Here is a 20,222-nt window from a genome sequence, read left to right as displayed (position 1 = left end):
AGACACTGAAATATAACTGGTTCAGACTGAAATGACATCATATTGGTTTGAGCCTATTCTGTCCCAGTCCCAAAATATTTCCAAATCAGATGTATGCACCTAAAAGATTTTGCTTATAGATTTTCAGGCACACAGCTTATTATAGGGAATGCATAAAGCCTCCAGCATATTAACACTGCAAAGCCAGGTGACCAAGCCAATTTTAGGGCCAGTAGCAGTAAGCATATGTTGGATAAGATACTATTCACTACAGATTCAAGTACTCTTAAAAACCACAAGTGTAGGCAATTTTTTTAAGGACACCTGTCCCTCAGAAGGCCAAGTGTTAAAGGAGATTTTTCACTTTCCCAGGAATATTTTGATTTCATTATATCATCATACAGATGACAACACTCCGAATTCATAGAACAGGTCTTTGTGAGTGAATGCTAATGTTGTATTTCTACTCTAATACCAAGGATTTAATTTCCAAAAATTCCTGATAGCTTTATAGTCTGCAGCAACAGGTTGAATACTATGCAGCACAAAATACGGTGCCCTTTATAATATAAATTTGTTTTGTGTGCAAGTATTTGTTAACTTCTCTAAAAAAAAAAAAAGAGCATCTCAAAACAACATGTTGACTTGTCCTGTTGTTTGCTCTCCAGCAACAACTGATAAGTTGATAAGCATATTACATCAGCATTTTCTTCAAAACCACCCATCAGAAACAGTGAAGCGACTCTTCCTTACCTAGGTATTCTGTTGTTCCCATGATTTGCCGCAGTTCACTAGTACTCTCAATCTTCCGAGACATGCCAAAATCTACAATTTTCACATCACCAAGAGGATTGATGCTGCTCAGCAAAATATTTTGAGGCTAGAATAGAAAACATTTAATTCTCAATTCATAAAATATAATATTTAAAAAAAAAAAAAAAAAGCCATAATATACCAAATGACATCTCAGTTTATATTACTCAATTTTATTTAGGTTACTGAATTTTATTTTTTAAAAAAGTATTTAATCTCTAGTATACTGGGTTTTCTCATCTTTGCTATGTATTCAGCAAATGATTTTGATTATCAGTATCAAACTGAAGACTGCGTACTTAAAAAAAAAAAAAAAAAGAAAAAGAAAGTCTGATGCAGCCTCACCTTTAAATCAAGATGAACAATATTGTTTTCATGCAAGCAGCAAAGTCCTTCAAGTATTTGCCTTATAAGTCTTATTATATCACTTTCACCAATTCTGTCATCCAGATCTGGGACACATAAGTTAAAGATTTCTCCTCCAGCAGCACTGAAACACATTCAGGAACACTAATATGTTAAATTTGAAAATTTAAGCTTGGTTATGAAGTTTTATATATAGTATCTATTTATATAATTAAATATATATTCATTTATCAGTAGCTATTTACTAAATATTCATCCTAGAGTCTGAGAATATTTTTTCTTCTTCTTTGAACATATTAATCCCAAAACAAGTTATGTAAACACTTAGAAAAGGGGAAAAAATAAGACCTGGTGATGCTTTTTCTTTCCTCATAGCTGGCAACAATAGTTCAGAGGGTAAAATTGAATGTTGTGGCTAAATTCCTCATAATTCCTTGGAAAATTCAAGCCTGCTATCTTGTCAGTGAGCCTGAAGATGCCTTGAGGGTGATCAGTTCTATCACCATTCCCTAATAGAAGACACCTTTACAAGTTAAACCTTAAAATTTTTCAATTGGTTCCATAAATAACTTGAAGCAATAAAACCAACCAGTATTCCTATTCTCTGATTTGGGGACTGAAAAGTCCAACACTGGTACAAACCACAATGCAATGAACAGAACAGAGAGAGTTGCTGAAGAATATCTCTGGAATGAGAAGAAACTGCCTACTTGCTACCATAGGTACTAGAAGACCAGTAACTAGTAACTAGAAGACTAGAAATCAGTTCTGTCAGAGAGCTACAAGGAATAAAATCTAGCACACTGCAATACACAGCTGCCTGGTCAGCTGGTGAGCAGTATGTTCACAAACTCTTGTAGATATAGAATATGCTGAAATACAAGGACTTAGCTCTGTCACTGTGATAGTTACCATTTCCACACTAGCAACAAGTATGAGATTGACAAGCTTCATTACATGCGTTTATTTATTTTACACAGCATCTCAACATGCCTTCCTCAAAGAAGGCTGTTGTTTACTTACAGAACCCTACCATTACTAAAGCATAAAAGAAACATGGAAATAACCTTGGGTAATCATCTTGAATGTGGTTTCTTAGTTGCACTCTACATGTTGCCACAGTGTCAGCTGTTTCCTTTCAAGCCGGGTATGAAATCATTGTTCAGCCTGCTCTAACCGCCTGAAGTTTCTCTCTCAAGAATAAAGGGTTACCTCAAAACTACAGCTCAGTAAGCCTGAATTCCATCATTAGCAATATAATAGCCTATAAAGAGATAAGATAATGGACAATGTGGATAAACAGTTACTAACCTGCTGAAGCTATGGGAGGTGTCAATAACACCTCACTGCCTTTATGACAAAATGTAGCTATGAGATTTCAAATTTAGCAAAGATTTCAGCACTGTCTCCCATAGTATTCTTGTACCCAAGTTACAACATTATGGTCTGGACAGGTGGGCCAGATGGGTAAAGAGCTGAACAGTTCTGCTGAAAATGATTTGGGGGACATTAAAGACAGCAAGCCGAATGCGAGCAAAGGCCAACAGCACCTTGTCCTGTAATACCAGAAGCAGAGCAAGTAGGTTGACGCAAGTGACTTTACCTACTGACTCTACTGCAGACCACAGTTAGAACACAACATCCTCTTTCTGGCTCCCCAGTTCAGGGAAGTCATTAAGCAAATGAGTTCGGCTGAGAGCCACCAACTGAGAAAGTGAGTAAAAGAGTACCAGATGAGCTATAGCATACACAAATGTAAGGTATCTTCAGAAAAATAACATAATGCAATACTACATAATGCCAAACTTTGAACTGAAAGGTACAGCTCAGGAAGTTTTGACCGAGTTCTTTGAAGTAACTCTACTGCTGTGCAGCAGCAGGCCAAAAAAGCCAACATACCCTCAGTATCATCAGGAAGGCTGCTGAGAACAAAACAAAGCAGTGAAGATGCTTTGCCTTATTAAGAGCATTAATTGAATTCGTTTCTCTTTATTCAGAAAATGTGCACTTACACAATCTGATTCTTGCATCTTCCAAATAACCCTATCAATACAATCCAACATTAGTAAGGACCGTATGCAGCAGGAAAAATACAGTAAAATGGGAAATGCTTATTAACTACTCTATGACGAAGGGACTGCAGAGTTCTAAAAATAATGAGAATATATATATTCTGCTACAGAAGGACAATTTAGAAGTATAATCAGCCCTCTGCTTATTCCAACAGCACTAGGAACATTTACTACAAGTCTTCTGAACACTACTACAAAGCAGACCATTAGGATTAACACCACCGTAGTACAAGGAAGTTGTTTCGTGACAGGGCTCTAATATGCGAGACAGAGTTGGCTGAGCTAGGAAAATCAGTACAGCCTTTATGGGAACTCGTTATTGATAATAAGTTCAAAACTCGTCATCTGGACTTTGTCTTTACTTCTATATTACTATTTCAGGCCTCTCTCAAATAATGTGTTAGGGATCATTTAGTTTGAAGAAAAAAGGCATTTCTCTTTTCTTCTTTGAAAATAATCTAGCTAAATTTGAAAAATTAAAAGGAATTTATCACAGCGTGTGCAGATCACCATTTCTTCAAATACTTTATACGCAAAACTTAAATTCTACTTAGAGAAAGCCTTGCTGAGCTCATTTTACCAACAGCATTTTCGTTTCTTACACTCTGAACATTTACACATACATCAAATATGATGAATAATTCAAATTCAAACTAATTCCCACATTAGAAGACTAGTTTTCAGAGATTATGAGCAGCCACAAGGGCATCTAATAAAAGATGTGAATTTTGGAGGAAACAGCTACAGAAGCTAAACAGTTTTAAAGCAAGAAAAACACTAACTTTAGAAGTTCAAAATCTGCAAACGAATTGCAAATTTCAATCATCAAGAAGTATCACGTAGTAACTGCACTTTTTAGAGGATGGAATTGCCCAGCTTCTCTGAAATCTACGTACTTGCTATCAGCAAGTATTGTTTGCTTGCTTTTGTATGTTTTAGGTTGCATCAAAGCATTATGCACCTTCTATGGGATTCTCTCTGGTCAGCTCGACATGAGAGATTCTTTAAGAAAAAAAACACAACAATTAAAACAAACCCTAGCATGTGTGTTCAGGTTTTATATTAGCCTGATCTGAAAATTGATCAAAGGATATATATATTTTTTAATCCAACTAACACAAGAAATGAATTGCGCAAATTAAATGGTAAGGTTTTAATTAAAATTATCCTACTGAGTGAGACAGTATTTACAGGCACCAGAACTATTTCAATTTGAAATCAAGATTCAAAGTGTTTACGGAACTGAGTTATGCAGCGAGGAAGAGAAAATATATATATATATGTATTTTGATAGCAGTCCCTTAAAAATGCCTTTATCAGTCCACATTTTAAATTTTGAGTACAGAACTAGTATTGGTTTTAGTGTATTTTGTTTTATGCCTCTGTTCTACATTGTTTGACATAACCAATTAGCTACGGATGTAACAAAATACATGTACAAATTCAAAGGTTTAAATTACAGCAATGGATTCAACTCTTGAATTCACATGAAAATACCAAAGAAAGCCCATAGAGCTCAATAAAGTCAACAAAAAAACATAATGAAATATTAGCATAATGCATACAGTGTACTTGCTGTGAGTCTTCCGAGTGTTCAGACAACTCATGCAAAAAATATATTGATAGATTTGTAACTAGCAATGTGGGACATCTGACGAAGGCATACTTACTATTCCAACACTAGGATGATCTCATTTGCCGTTTCATAGACTTCATGGAGATTAACTATGCGAGGATTAGATTTCATTAATTCAAGCACAGCAATTTCATGGAGAATCTCTGCTTTGCAGTCTTGACCTCTTCTTCTTTTCTTTAAAAATTTAGCTGCATATTCTTGGCCTGTGGATTTAGCTATGCATTTTCTAACGACAGCACATCTTCCTCTGCAAAATAAAAGGGAAAACATTAGGACTGAAGACATAAAAAGTAATTAGATTGGCATTAAAATCAAAAGCATGGAAACTTTAAAAAAAAAAAAAAAGTATCAGGAGAATGTTATGTTTGGCCTGTTCTTATACTACTGACTGTACACTTTTTTGGCCAGTGTAAGAGAGCACCGTGAAGCATTAGTGAGACCCAGTACTATTCCTCTTACACACAGCAGCTAGGTGTTAAATCAGGCTATTTGCCTACATGGACACTCTCACTGTAGGATCACAGAAACATGTAACAACTCAGGTTTGAAAAGAGGTCTGGAGGTTTCTAGCCCGACCTTCAGCTCAAGTCAGGGTGAGCAAGGAGATCATATTAGACTTGCCCAGGGCTTTGTTCAGGTTGCCAATATTGTTTAAAAGGCAAGTAAACAAACAAAATACACACACACACCCAACCACCCTGTAGTATCCACGGGATACAGTTAAAAAAACACCAATAACAGAACATAGCACCTAGAGGATAGAGTAAAACAAGACTGTGAAAATTAGAGAAAGAACAAGGAGGGGGAGCATAAATCCAAGCTAGGGACAGGCAAAGCGCTTCAGCGAAGAAAATTTTAGAGGCATAAAAAAGAATCTCCCTTCACAAACCATGCAGTACTGCTGAAAATTCAGATTACTGCACTAAGCTTAGAAACAACAGAAAAACACCCGCTACTTAGCATTCCCTTTTTCAATTACAAGTGTGCTGCTTTATTTCCTAGCCAACTGTTTAGGTATGGAAACAAAAATGTATTTTGGAAAAGATATGTTTTTAAAAGAAAACCACATAGTGTAGTTGAAACACCAAGCTGACCTTTTAAAAAAATTAGGGGAAAAAATGCAGTTTTTAAGCCAAGTTATCAAATCCTAAAAAAAACAGCTTTATAATCACAAGTTTTGCATTCCCAGAAATGCCTAGCTGCATACTTGCAAAGTGTTTTCAAGTTATACCAGAAACATTATTAAAACATAACAAAAAAACCCACAACACTTGAAGGGCTAAAAGAAATCGTGTAGTGTTCTAAAAACAGTTATAAAACTGTTTGCAAAAGAAGAGACCTACTCTTATGACTTTGAGCAAACAGTGCCTTTCCATGTGTATTTTTGTTGTTGTTACCACAGCACACTAAGAACAAACTTGATGAAGAGGCTCAGTACTAGCTATATGACATCCACTTTTTCAACTATTCCAGCTTCTTCAGTAGGGAAGACTACACTGTCCTGCAGGCTTAGCCTTTCTTCTGGTGAAAAAAACAAACAAACAAACAAACAAAAAACAACAACAACCACAGAACAACGCTTAAAAGTGACATATCTAAAATTAAAGGCACATTTAGGTGTATTTTTAGAAAAAAAGTCTAGACTTAAAAAAAAAAAAAAAAAAAAAGGTACTAGTATCTTTCATGATGAAACTGACTTTCACTGGTAAATAACCATGTTAAATAGTTTGTACACATCAGACTGAATCATAAAACATGCAACGCTGACCTTTACTTATACTGTTATCACATATTTAAAAATGAATTCAACAAAACAGCTTCTCTGTCATCATTTAATTCTAAACCAATTAGATTTGTCTTTATTTAAACCAGTAAACTCAGAAAGCCAAGAGTACAAAACAAACAAAAAAAAAAAGGTGTGAAAGTTATTTACAAACTGATACATGCACACTCTTCATTTCAGCAACTATTTGTAAGCATGAAACAGCCAAGTACTTTCCCAACCATCAAACCAGCTTATTATTGCAGAGCATTTGAAGTTATTGAGCTCAATTTCGTAATATACTGAAGTTTGAAGATACTCCCCCACAGCTTACATTCTTGTTTTAACATTGCATTACCCCATCGACCACAAGAGTTTCTCTAAAATTAAAAAAGAGAAATTGGCTGAATTTCATGAGAATAGGAAGACCTTCCCTGATAGTTTTTAAACATCTTCCTTCTACCAGCTGTGGGTACATCAACTTTGAGGGGTCAGTGATATCCCCATAAAAGCTATGGATGTAAGAATTTCTGCTTGTTAATAACTGGCACACTACCATATCGTATAAACATGTAAAGTTTAAAAGTGAGAGAATGGGGCTAAAAATCAACTACATCTTTTTAAGAAGCATCAACCAAAAAACACACAGTGTCTTAGAAACAAATTCTTAGAGTCTGGTAAATATTATTAGTATTTATCTTTAGCATACAGAAACATTTTTCATTAAAGCATTGAGTTTGCCATAGGACTCCCTCTTCAATACAACTTCTTTTTCTACTGGCTGTTAATCTTTCCTTTGTGAATGGATTCTATGATTGCTTTGCCTTGCTTGGACTCTCATCTCTGCTTCAATCTGTACAGATCTCAGCTATTTCATCACCAATTCCGTGTCCTTTACCTCAAACCATTTTCAGTTGGCATCATCTTCAACCCTTACTTTACTCCTGGACTTCGTATGACCAGACTTTGTTGCCATGCCCCAGCACATGGGATAAGCTTGCTTAAAGGCAGGATATATAGGTATATAAACAACTCATTCAAGTACCCCCCTCCTTTTTTTTTCCTGATCAATGAGGACTTGGAAAAATAAAACTACACTTATAAAAGCATCTGCAGATAACCTAATATACATACACATCTCCGAAACTGTATTTTCGCTAGTATAAGAATTTATGGAAACTGCATAGAAATCAACATTCTGGTTGAAGTTATGAAGTTGCTGTATTACTCAGTGTCTTGAAATATGGTGAGTCTTGACAACAGCTATCTCCCAAATGAGCAATAAAAAAAAAGAATCGTTGAAACTCGGAAACTCTCATATGAGGTAGTACCTCATCTTAGCAGAACAGCTGTAGCTTGAAGAAACAAGTCTAGCCAAGTTCTCTTCACAAAATTGTTTGAGTAGTGGAATTTCCCCAGAAATAAGAAAAAAAAGTAGATCTGAAGCACTGCACTGAAGCGAACACAGTGGTTCCCCCTCCTTGTTGCCTGCAAAGCAAATGCTTGAACACAGCACTAAACAGCCCAGTTTTACAAGATAAAATGAATTTCAGGTTATTTTCATATCTCATGTTACGAACCACAGAAATTCAACTACTTCAAAAGAAGCCAAGCCATCCACTCCGGGGACAGAGCTACTATAACCCACCAAACAGAACCTGCCTGCTTCATGAGTCGATGCCTTAAATACCAAAGGACCTACAAGATAAGGGTGTGGGAGGAAGAAATGGGACTTGGAAGACTTAAGCAGAGAAGAACAAAAGAACCATTTACCAAGTAGCCTGAAAAAGAAAAGAAAATTACAAGTGAAAACAAAAGCACATTACATATTTTACAGAAGCTACATAGAAAGGTGGATTTTACACACAGGAAGTGTTGCAAACACTTTAAAGATATTAAAAGAAAGGGCGCACACAAACTGTTAAGCCAGAAAAAGAAAATTTGTTTGAAAAGATACTACCCTGCTTCTGTTGCTTTGCATTTTGGCGCTAATTTTATTATGTCTGTTTTTGCATGTACAGGAAGTATCAAAGACTGAGTTTGGGAATCCATGAAAAAACTGCTTTTGTTTGCTTTAGACATTGTCTCACAGATATGCATGATCTGAAAATGCACGATTTTACGAATACTGGAGTTTTAGGGGATAGTGCATATAACTGCTTCTATAGAGCCTGAAATTCAAAACGGGTGCTCACAAAGTGGTAAGCATAAAGGAAGGTTAAGGGCTGCAAGGTCTACTTTTATTATAAAAGAGTACCAGATAAAGCACATGCAAGAAAAAAACAAAAAACAAACACAATAAAACAATAAAGGTGAAAGCAGTTACAAAGTCTCAGCTAAGAGGCTCTTCCACGTGCCCAAGTTGGAGGTACAAAGGATCACTATGTGGCCCAGGAATGCCTTAGTTAAAACTGACCCGTGCCACTTTCATTCAAGGAAGTTGGAAGTATGACCATGCTTCCATGTTTGCAGGCCTTTATAACCAATTCCCTGAATATTTTCAAGGTATGAATTAACCCGCTGATTTTAAATAAGCATTAACTCAGATGTCTGTAACAGAATCACAAATACCAAGGTTTTAGTTTCATTTACTATTTTACTACTGCAAACACGAACAATGGAAACAGACTACAAAGCTACTCTCAAACAGCAGCCAGTTAGCAACCTGGCCATAAAGGGGAAAGAAAGAAGGTCTTGGTTTTCTGGATTAAAAAAAACAATACTCAGACAAACAGCCAGAAACACCAACTCAGAATTCCCATTTTTGGCTTGCAGTATTACCTTATGTTATCTCTTCTTGAGTTTATATCCCCGTAATGTGGCGCGGCACTGGACAGGGGAAAGGAAAGAAACCTTTTCCTGCTCCCTAAAGAACCTATCAGGCACTGAAAAGAAGGGGAAAAAGAAGGGGAAGGTGGGTGCATAATTTATTCCCTATCTACAACCATAGGCTTTCTTTCTGGCAAACTTTTATCATTGCACAAAGAATTTTCCTACAGCAGAAATTCCTGTTACTAAAATAAAATAAATAGGAACAGCCTTACCTTCCCAGCTCTTTTGACTCCAGCATGTAAAAGTTGTAGAAATTATCCGTCCTGATTTGTGTCTGCAGAGACATGGCTAACAAGCCGGAAAGGCTCTTGTTCTCCAGCTTTCTCCTGGACATGGTTAGGAACAGGTCTCTCTCCCCTACCAGTCACCTGTTAAAGCAAAATAATTAAGTTATGGAAATCCCACAATAACAGTGCAAGCAAGTAGATATTGGGGCTTAGGTCTATCAGAATACAATGATCTGAAGTTTAATAGCGACCAGAATACTACACATTTAATCACTCTAAATATAAAACCATAAGGAAATATTAGTCAAGAGAATCAAGTGATGCTAAGAACATTAATTCAAAGATAAACTTTAAAAAAAAGCCTTTTTAACATTTGAGACAAAATTTTCCTCCCCCCCAAGCAGATCCATAAAATATTAGAGATAACCATAAATTCTAATAAGAATATTAGTAACTATTTAAACTATTCATGATTTATACTTTTTTTGTAGCTTTATGAAAACAAGCTTTAACTATTTTGGATTCCTGCTAAGTTCCAGCAGTTCCCTGAAGCTTCCACTGGCATCCCTGACTGCCTTAACCAAAACTCTATCCTATTTGCTGTCTACAGCACAGCAGGAGTAGTTTAGCACAAGAAAAATAAGTTTTCTTCTGGTGGAAAGCTTCAGACTTTTTATTAAACCTTACACATAGCTAATTTTATTTTCACACCGGATTAATTGTCAGAAATCATGATGAAGGGTCACCTTTCACGCAAATTCTGATAATTCAGAACCAAATGATGTAGTAATCACAAGTAAGTTACCTTAATAAAACAGAAGAACGGCACATTATGAAAATACAACTACCACATTAGTTCTACTACTGACAAGAAAAAAGCAAGTTGATAATAAGCTAAAAATATTGGATTTTGGCATTCACATTTACAGGCCTGAAGCATCTCTTCAGGTGTGCCGTAAGAGCAAAGCAGAAGAAGGATACTGAAGGATAACAGCATTCCTAATTGACAGTTTATTTCAAGGTAAAGAGGTTTCCTTTGTTATTAAAGAAAAAAAAAGAAAAAAAAGAAAAAAAAAGAGGCACATTACAGTGCAGATACAGTTAACAAACATTAAAAAACCTTTCAGTTTTCAGATGAAAGCAGTGTACTATCAAAAACTTCTGGGGGAGCACTCGAACTAATAATGTTTCAAATGCACTCCAGCTCCCATCTAACAGTGCTCAAATCCACAGTTCTTGGAACATGATTATTCACATTGGAACTATTTTGGATTTAAACCATGATTCATGCTTTAGCAGGGGACAGGGACCTACACCGTTCAAAAATATTTTTAAGTCGAATTTGATAAGCATGATTTAAGAATTTATTGAGGGGTCACAATACAGTCTAACACGCATGTCTTTGAATCAGCTTTTTGGAACAAACACGCATTTCTTTCTCCCCAGTTCTAGGGCAGTTTATCATTTAATCTACCGATTCAGGGGGTTGAAATTTTGTAACACTCTCCTTTGAGGTGTACTCACTAAATACTGATCAACAGCTAAAGTTACCTTGCTACTGCAGGACTTGAGCTCAAACATTTCTATTACGTGTGAACAAACTGATTAGGAGCTTGCTGTTATTACATCTAATAAGCAAGGTTTCATCATGTTGTTACTCTCAAAGTTTTATGATCAAGGTGAACTTTTGCCTTATGCTGAATTAGCTTTGTTTCTCCGGTAAGAAGTCGCATCTCTCCTCAGCTTGGCGTCACGGAGAAAACCGAAGAGCACATCCGCAACCGGCAGCAACCCACAACGAGGCACCGCGACCCGACTTTTTAAACTCCCCTTAGCTCCGACAAACCAAAAGCCACACCGGCACGACCGATGCAGCGCACCAGACCCCTCGGCAGCCGCGGCTGGAGGCAGGAAGGCGGCCGCGAGGCGCAAGACCCCCGGAGCAGGCGGCTGCAGGTGGGCGGCGGGGCGCTACGTGTCACCGCCCGGCCCTCGCTCCCCTCAGCGCAACACGGCCGGGCCCCGGGCTCGCCGCCCTGTGGCACCCCCGTGGCCTGAGGCGAACGCGGGCCGGCGCCCCGCTCGCCCCCATCCCATCCCATCCCACCCCCCCCTCACCTCACCTCACCTCACGCCCGGCGAGCCCCTCACAGGCCGGCGGCCGCCCCCGCACCGCGCGCCCCCGCCAACCGCCGCGCCCGCCCGGCCGGCGTTTGAAAAGCGCAGCCCGGCAGAGCTGGCGGCCCCGGCGCCGCCCGCTCGCCCCGCCCACTCGCGGCGGCGGGCAGCCAATCCGAGCCCGCCGGAGCCGGCCGTCTCTGCGGCGATTGGTCAGGCGCCCCCCGCCCGGCTGCCCTCGCGCCGCTGAGGCGGCCGGGCTGAGGCGGACTCAGCCCTCACAGGAGCGGCTCGGCCCCCCTGGCAGCGGGGGGACGCTGGGGAGGAGCTAAACCGCGTTAACTCGGGGCTTCAAAGGCCCGGTCTGAGCACAAAAAGTAGCCCTAAACGCGCTTCAGAAATAAACTGCAGTTAGAGCTCTGAAATAGCTGGCACTGGCTTGTCAAATCGCTTTCCTCGGAGAAGCAATCCAAGCAGCCGCCCCAGAAACGTGCAGACATCCGCTTTATAATAAATCTGCCGTGAAGGCAGTAATAGTACTGGAGCATAAGAATTTTTGAGCTATGAATTTAATTTTAGCGGTGCACCATCAGAGCTACTGGATTAATACTGTTTATGCTGTGACCACCAGAACCACGGGTAATTGCCGTGTGCTTGGAGCGGACTGTGCCCAGGTCATGCTGTCACAGCGACGGCTAGATTCACACTGAAGTAACGTAAATAAAGATGAGACACATAATTTGGGAAAACTGAAAGCATTTTTTAAGACTTTGGAATATGTTATACCACACAGCTGAAACAAGAAGGTTTATCTACAGAGAGCAAGAGCTGCTTAACTAGCAGTTCACTTGAGCAGCCCTAGCGTAACTCCTGCTCACTTGAGCTTCCATCTAAGTTATTAGCATTTTGCACTATGGAAGTTTTTGACAAAGAAGTCTAGTATCTTTTTTCTGTCCTACAGAGCTCTACCATCCCTGCAAAGTTCCAAACCATACCCTTTTGTTCATTTTAACACGGTTTCAAGTAGATTTGCCAAATAGAATAAAAATACACATAGAAAAGATCGGTTCTGTTGAGAAGCATTCTTTGTGTGGTATGAAAAGCAGCATTCTGAACATACCGACTGATCCACAAGAGTAAAATTAAATTCTGACTGCAATGAAGATGCTTTAGGTTATTATAGCACTTGGTGCCAAAAAGTAAATGACAGTGCTTTTGTTTGTCTCCTTAGCTGTTTGTGTGTCGCTACCAATCCTTGCAAGGCCAGGAACTGCTCTACTCTCCCCTTAAGTCCTGAAAACCAAATACATACTAAAAACACTTTGTGATAGGGACATGTTATTGTAGTCTTAGTTATGTGTTTATATAATGTCATAGAAATGTGTGGCACTTAGACAAGGGTATAATTAGCAGGACTCCACCCTGAGGACTTTGGAATTTTAATTAGATACAATACCACAGCGAATGACAAAGGGTGGAGAAGGGGGAATGGTAAGGTGAAGGCTAAGCAGCACAGGTTCATGAGCTATACTTATCACTAATGCGTGCATCTGGTCATTAATTGATATTTTTTAATTATCCCAAATGTATTAGCTTCATGATTCCCATTCTTAACACATTTTCTTTTGCATTCCTTAATTATCTATCCATTATGAAGTTGGCTTTTTAAAGTCTTTAGAGACATTAATGGAAAGAACTTCTCTTGGTCCATATTTCATTTGGTAAGGACAATGACATACAGCTTATGTAGTTCAGAGCCATAGGTCATTTAGGAAACTAACTGTTGGGAAAAAGCCTGGTTCCCTCAAGAAGTGCTGATTTCAACTCAGACCTGTCATGTCCAACCTAACTTGGAGCAAACAGACAGCAAGCTACCCTCTTCAGCAAGTAACTTTTTTCTGGGTTGGAAGACAGGTGGACAACATTAAGAGTCACATAGATGGAAGCTGTGAATGTCTGAGCCTTCTTCTCTAGCTTGTTTGTAATAGCTTCTTTAACAAGACATCAACAAGGTAATACCCTAATCTGTGGCACAAGAAAGGCCTCAAAAACCACGAGGCAAAAGATTAATTTAATAATCAAGCCATTCCACAGGGCAGTACATGCTTAAGTAAAGCAACAACATGTGAAACCTTACCTGAGCACTTTCAGTGTCCTGAAATTCAAAAGTCATGGGAAAAGATCCATGTCTTCTACATGTTCCCTCTGCTACTTGCAACCTTCAAGCATCAGCAGCAAATCTGCCTGCAGAGTGGGTGATTTTTGCTGTGCGAAGTACCCGTGGTTGTTTGCTTGGCAGAAGAGCATGGAGCTGGCACGCCAGAACACCACATAGGGCAGGCAAGCCAAAAAATGTGCTGATTCTGTGCCTCTCAGATTATAGCATAAAGCTGCCTGTCTTAGGAGTGGTACTCCTGTAGTTAACTGACAGTGAATGGTGTTTCTCTCTGTGAGGATAAAATAATCAAAACCAAAAACAACCAAACCATACAACAAAACCCACTACCCTATAGAGATTATCTACATCCCAAACATCTACAAGAGCACCACTTGCTGAAGCAACTTCACTGATCCCAAATACCCAACTAAAACATGAAATACTCAAACCACAGAAGGACATTTTGCAACAGGCCCCACAGAATCAGCACACTATCTCCTGCTATATCTACAGTGGTCAGTTCTGGAAATGACCCAACCATTGAAAACAAACATTCGCCAATCAATAAGGATTATCATGACTGTATTCAATACAGGTCATTTAGAGATTTTCCGTATCAAAATCTCTGCAAGAATGCCACCACATTTGCACATAGGAAATGAGTACCAAAAGGCAAAGTCTCTGTATTTCACCAATGCTTAGCAGAATTGCCTCAGTGTCACATGGCACGAGATCTATACAAGCACCATTCTTCACACTGAGAGAAAAATGTGCAACTGTTTGATACATGGCATCAGGTATCGATGAACTGTATTATGAACCTAGAATTGAGAAGTACAACAGAGAGCTGGGGCAGAAAGGTTCTCAAAGCCTTTCCTCCTCCCACAGCAGCTCCCAATTAATGATTTAGGCTAGCTTGCACTTCATTTCCACTAGCAGCAAGATACTGCAAAATTACTGTCTAGGAAAGTTTAAAATAATAGAAATATACTTGCATATTTGATTCTAAAAAGAGTTCATAAAAACTGTAACGTAGGAGAAGTGACAACTTGCCCATCAAGAACAAAGGCCTACTTGGCCTGCGCCTTGGTGGGCGAACTCTTACCCAAGTACTGAATAAAGACCGATATTGCTCACTAGCTAGTATAATCTGTTCCCAAAGTAAGAAGAAATCTTTAGTGGAAGGCACTGACTTTTGTGAAAGACAGAAAAATACCTTTTTCCCTAAAGATATTTCCCTATGAAAATACAGTGTTTTTCTGTGTTAATCCACTGTCATAAAGCACATTGCTGCTCATTCTGATACTCCAGACAAAAGGAGAGTTTTTTGTGCAGCCTGGGCCTCTCCAACATCTTGACTGTAGTCTGCTTCTTTGTTGAATTTATATGATAGCCTTTGTTTCAAATGTTCTTGTTCAAATTCTGTTGCATATGGTTGGAGAATCCTTACTGTTTCTGCTATAAATGATGAGTTGTAACACACCACACTCCTTGGGCCACCAGAAGTCCCTTAGAAAAGGTGATGTAAGAAAGACTATCCTGTGGTTTCTCCACAAGTCTTAAACTGATGCAAAGGACACAAAATGACACAGAAGTGAAAGGCACTCATTTAAACACTGTTAAGACGTAGTCAGAGGCACAATAAAATAATTGATTTCTAAAGTGGATTTTGTAAGAAGATTTATTTTAATTAAGTGATTTCATGATGAAACATGGTCTTAAACAAAATAGAGATCAGTATGAAAATAAAATTATACACAGAAAAATCTTTTCCCCAATTGTTTTTGAATAACAGGAAATACAACACAGCAGTCCTGTGTTCAACTGAGTAGATAATTATGTGAATGTGTGAGCAGTCAAACATTACAGTACAATCCTTGAAGCCAGGCACAACAAAATGCCTGTCAAACACTCAACACATTTCATATCTGCTCCCTCTGCCTCAAAGAAAAAAAGTGAAATGTGATGCAATGTAAACGGAGAAAAGGACATACACCATCTTAATGCTTGAAGCACATTTTCCCCATTTAGTGTTTTGTGAAAGACATATACCAAATTCAGATGAAACAAATCAGCTTGTAGAAAGATAGAAAAACTTGGTATTGTATTTGATATATAGTCTTGTGAACACTTAACTGAAACATATGGAAAGGATTAAAAAATACACCACGTGTTCTACTTAAAGCTTAGAAATAAATATGCACTCTATATTCTCAGTGCCTGAAATTCTTTAAAAACAAATAACTTGGTATAAAATTATATCAAGTAATTGTCAAAAATGAGGGAGATGCACCTATATACCTGTTAGATTCTGGATGCCTGCATCCCCACTACAAAAACTTGTAAAACTATATGCGCTTTCAAACATGCACAATAACCCAAACCATAGCCTAGCAAGGGCAAGAATACTGACTGACCTGGGGGAGCCAGTACTCTACACCACATCCCTCAAGACCTTCTTTTCTACAAAGTATTCCCCTTCCATACTGTACCAAGCCTTACGAGTGTAAATGTTCAATCACTTATACAAAAAGCAGCCTTGCTGATCAGGATTTGTGGATGCCCTCAAGGCTATTTCATTCCAAGGAAAAACAGAGTACAAAGAAAAAGTATCCTCCTAAGATGATATACGTACTTCATATTATTATAATTTGTCTTCCTCCCTGCAATGCTGATAATAAACAGCAGTCTCCTGAGTGTTGCAGACTCGTTGCAGGAAAATGTCCTGCTCTATGGAACTATTGAACCATTGTGGTCCAACACACTAAATGTCTTCTAGTTTAGGACTTAAGTTTACATGAAACTCTTCCACCTCAGTTACCACGCTGAAGAAGAAAACTTGCAAGGAATTCTTCTTTTGACTTTAATACCAGACTCGGATATCCAGTCGTCTTGGCTTTTAGGTAAAGAACCAGGTCAGCTTTTAGGTAGAGGACCAGGTCTTGAAATTCTTCCTGTCCTCTTACTTGATACTTTTTCTGACAATGTCACTAGAGTGTGAATGAACTCAAGACTTGCATCGGCTTGGCCAAAGCTAACAAGATAATTGAGAATAGTTTTATTATCTTAAATAACCTTTAGAAACTTCACATCAATCCCAGAATGACAAAAAACTCTTTGTGGAAATTCATAGTTCATACACAACCTTAACACAAAACTCAAACATAAAAAACAAACAAACAAACAAACAAACAAAAAAACACTACGTTTTCACACAGCTAAATGTTGGGGGTTTGGCCCATCACATTTAAAATGAAAGTCCTCTTAAGTAGTGATGATTTAACTTTTTAACAGATACTATTTCTCTTGCCAAATGCAGCTGGTAGTAAACACAATAATTATTTGTAAAACCAGTTAAAAAGGACTTCCAGACACAACCCTTATTTAGAAGCTTTCATTTTCCTGAGAGCAGTCAAATTAAAAAAAAAATAATAAAAAGTAAAACAAGAAATAAACAAAAACAGAAAATGGTTTTCAGATTGTGTGCTTTAGATTTTCAAAACCTGAAATAATCAGCCAAAACATGCCTTCCAATGGTAGTAACAGTAATCTATTTCAGGATAAATAGTCATTTTTCCTTGGTACATTGTCATAGCCTAATTTTCAAGCTAAAAGTATCTCCTTTTGTACATCCAGTGGTCAGCACAGCTCACTGCCCCACTAGCTATTTCCAAGCCCAGTCCTTTTCCTGTCCCTACTCTTTCAGTCTTGTCACCACTCTAGCACTGTTCCACGGCTCCATTTCACATGTTGTAGAAGTGCTGTATCTTATCATTACAGCACCTACAATTACATTCCTTCCTTAGCACTATTTATGAGGCGTCAGAGATTTATTTGCTTATTCATACAGTAATTTCAGCTCGAATGTGACTACAGTCAGCATTACCATCAAATATGCTGTCTCAGCAAAGTATTTTTTCATTGGCCAGATTTCTATTGTTAGATGAATATTTTTAACTATGAAAAAATTGTAATTCTCCTGATTTAACACAAGAGCTTTTGAATAGTCAACAGAATATGTGAGGAGCTGCTTGTACTGCAACTAACAGGCAATGGAGGTGTGAAAATACCCTTTGGAAGAAACCAGTTGAAGGGCTGTATGACAAACCCTCCATCCGTGAAAGGCACGGACTTCACTACAAAAACAATTCCCCTCTGCCATGACCTCTGGATCCACGCTCACCTGCGTCCCTGTGAGGGCTTGTGCTGCCAGCCAACAGCCTGAAGCAGCTTACGAGAATTGGACGATTCTGTCAACAGAAGATATCACAGGAAAAATCCCCTGCCTTGCTATGAACTTGGCAAAACTGAAGTCAAAGCACATTTGACCCTTGGATACTTAATCACATGCCCGGTTTCCAGAAAACATCTAGCACTATTGGGTTAAGACATATTTTTTCTTCAGCTGTTCACAGTGTGAGAGGAACTACAATCCCATCGACTCTTTGTACTGAAGGCTCTTATTGCAAAGGAGACCAGTTTAATTCTTGATGGAAAAAATAAATACCACCACAATCTCACTCCGATACTATAGTTACAGTCAATATAGGCCATCAGCATTTGTCTCCAGGTGATTGCAGGATTATGTGCAATTAAAAAGGAGAGGACGGCCAGCCTTTGGAAGGCAGCCCAGCATAAGGGAGACCAGAGTCCTATGGAGTTTTGTAGGTCTCTATGTTTAAAAACTGATTATATGGATGTCAGCACAAAACTATGTTAAACTAGTGGAACAATATACTCCTGAGTGCTTAGTAAAAACCCTCTAAGGCAGACAGAGCCTTTTCTAGTAGGGGCCAAAGGAGAACTTTCTAGAAGTTAGAAACAAACAAACACAAACTGGAAAAACAACAAAAAATACCAAAATTTTCATTATTTGGAAGTGTTTTAAAGGAATCTAGGATTGGAAGAAACAGCTTGGCTTCCTTTCACATTCACCATGAGTTTAGGAGAATCATCAGAAGGCATCTACAATTATATTTGTTTTGTACAGGTTACGTTTGCAATGTAATCTGACTGCACTTGGTACATAAAGGAATCAAGTTTAAAATTCCAATTATCAATTTAGAAGGGGGTGATTAATGAGCGCAGTAATTCTTTCACAATAGCCCTCAGGAAATATTGTAATTGCATTCTGAATACATACAGATACTACCATGGGTTGTAGCCATTCAGAGGAGTCCCTGACTGTCATCCTTTTACCTACAGTCAGTAGTCTTTCTAAGCAGTGACAAAAGTGTCAGTATGTCACTGATTTTAATCAGAACTCTAAAATTAATCATGAGTTTATCTTACAATACCTATGGCATAAGGTCACTGAGCAAAATCTGTAAAGTAGAGCCCTAAATGAAGTTTCAGCCTGAACAATACTTTTCTTTCCAGTAAAACTATTTTAGAAAATACTAGAAATGCTTTAATAAAAAACTTTTCATAGCACTGAATGTTTGAAATATTAGATGTCTGCTGCATTTGCACCAGTCTGAAGCCAAACAGGAGCACTGTGAAGCTAATGGCCTACATGCAACGAGTAAACCAACACACACACCGTGAAAACTGTGTGTTTATATGGCCAGCTTTATAATTTTGCATATTAGTAGCAAAAATGGGTCATAAAAAGGCTTTTAACCTTAATGGATTTACGATAAAGTTCTCTCCCCCTACTACTTACTTAACATATATTTATTTTCCCTGAAAGCAAGGAATTTCAAATTCAATGCTTTATGCTTTTTTCATTGTAAAATATTTAAGTAAAACATTAGACTAGTCCAACAGCAGCCACTGTGACTATGCTAATAAAGTTGTAAAGTTTTTTTTTTTACTTGCAATTGGTGAGCTAATCAGCCCCTAATACTTCAGCAGTTCTGTTTCAGACTGCATAGTAAAGCCAAAATGCTACTGTTTGAGAAGCTATGTCTGAGTAATTATTCTGAAATTTTGCTTAGAGTTCAATTTGCTTGCCCAGGGAGGAAGGGATGAGAAGGGAAAATAGCAGTGATGGTCGAGCATTAATACTGCAAGGTTAACATTAACACTCTTACAGTTAAGTTTGTAACTATGACTGGAGACCATCCTTATTGCCCAATTCCCATTAGTGCTAACAGAAATAGATTCATCCTCCGCTTAAAATCAGGCAAGAAAATGTAACTGCTAGTATAATTTAATACAAGTTAGTTTCAATCACTAAAAAGAATTAACTTGCTTTATGCCATGGGAAATGAACTTACACAGTCGATTCAAACACAGCTGCCAGAGATTCCCCTTC

At 38.2% G+C, this 20,222-nt stretch overlaps 1 protein-coding gene across 3 annotated transcripts in view; it reads right to left on the bottom strand.

The window, feature by feature from the left end:
• Positions 1–20,222, bottom strand: part of STK17B (serine/threonine kinase 17b) — a 30,221-nt gene that overhangs the window by 5,796 nt on the left and 4,203 nt on the right. The window contains exons 1-5 of one of the 3 annotated variants that reach the window (XM_082763827.1): positions 11,816–11,928; positions 9,673–9,828; positions 4,901–5,113; positions 1,138–1,282; positions 733–859 (exon numbers count right to left, since the gene is read on the bottom strand). In XM_082763827.1, coding sequence (XP_082619953.1) covers positions 733–859; positions 1,138–1,282; positions 4,901–5,113; positions 9,673–9,794 — 607 coding nt within the window. In that variant the 5' untranslated portion in view covers positions 9,795–9,828; positions 11,816–11,928. Of the gene's footprint in view, positions 1–732; positions 860–1,137; positions 1,283–4,900; positions 5,114–9,672; positions 9,829–11,810; positions 11,929–20,222 lie in introns of those variants that run through there. The other 2 variants (XM_082763828.1, XM_082763829.1) reach the window with 2 other exon arrangements.

This window comes from Aythya marila, assembly GCF_965140915.1.
Source record: "Aythya marila genome assembly, chromosome: 6".
NCBI classification, from domain to species: Eukaryota; Metazoa; Chordata; class Aves; order Anseriformes; family Anatidae; genus Aythya; species Aythya marila.
Note: the sequence above shows the minus strand (reverse complement) of the source record. Positions and strands in the feature narration are given on the sequence as shown.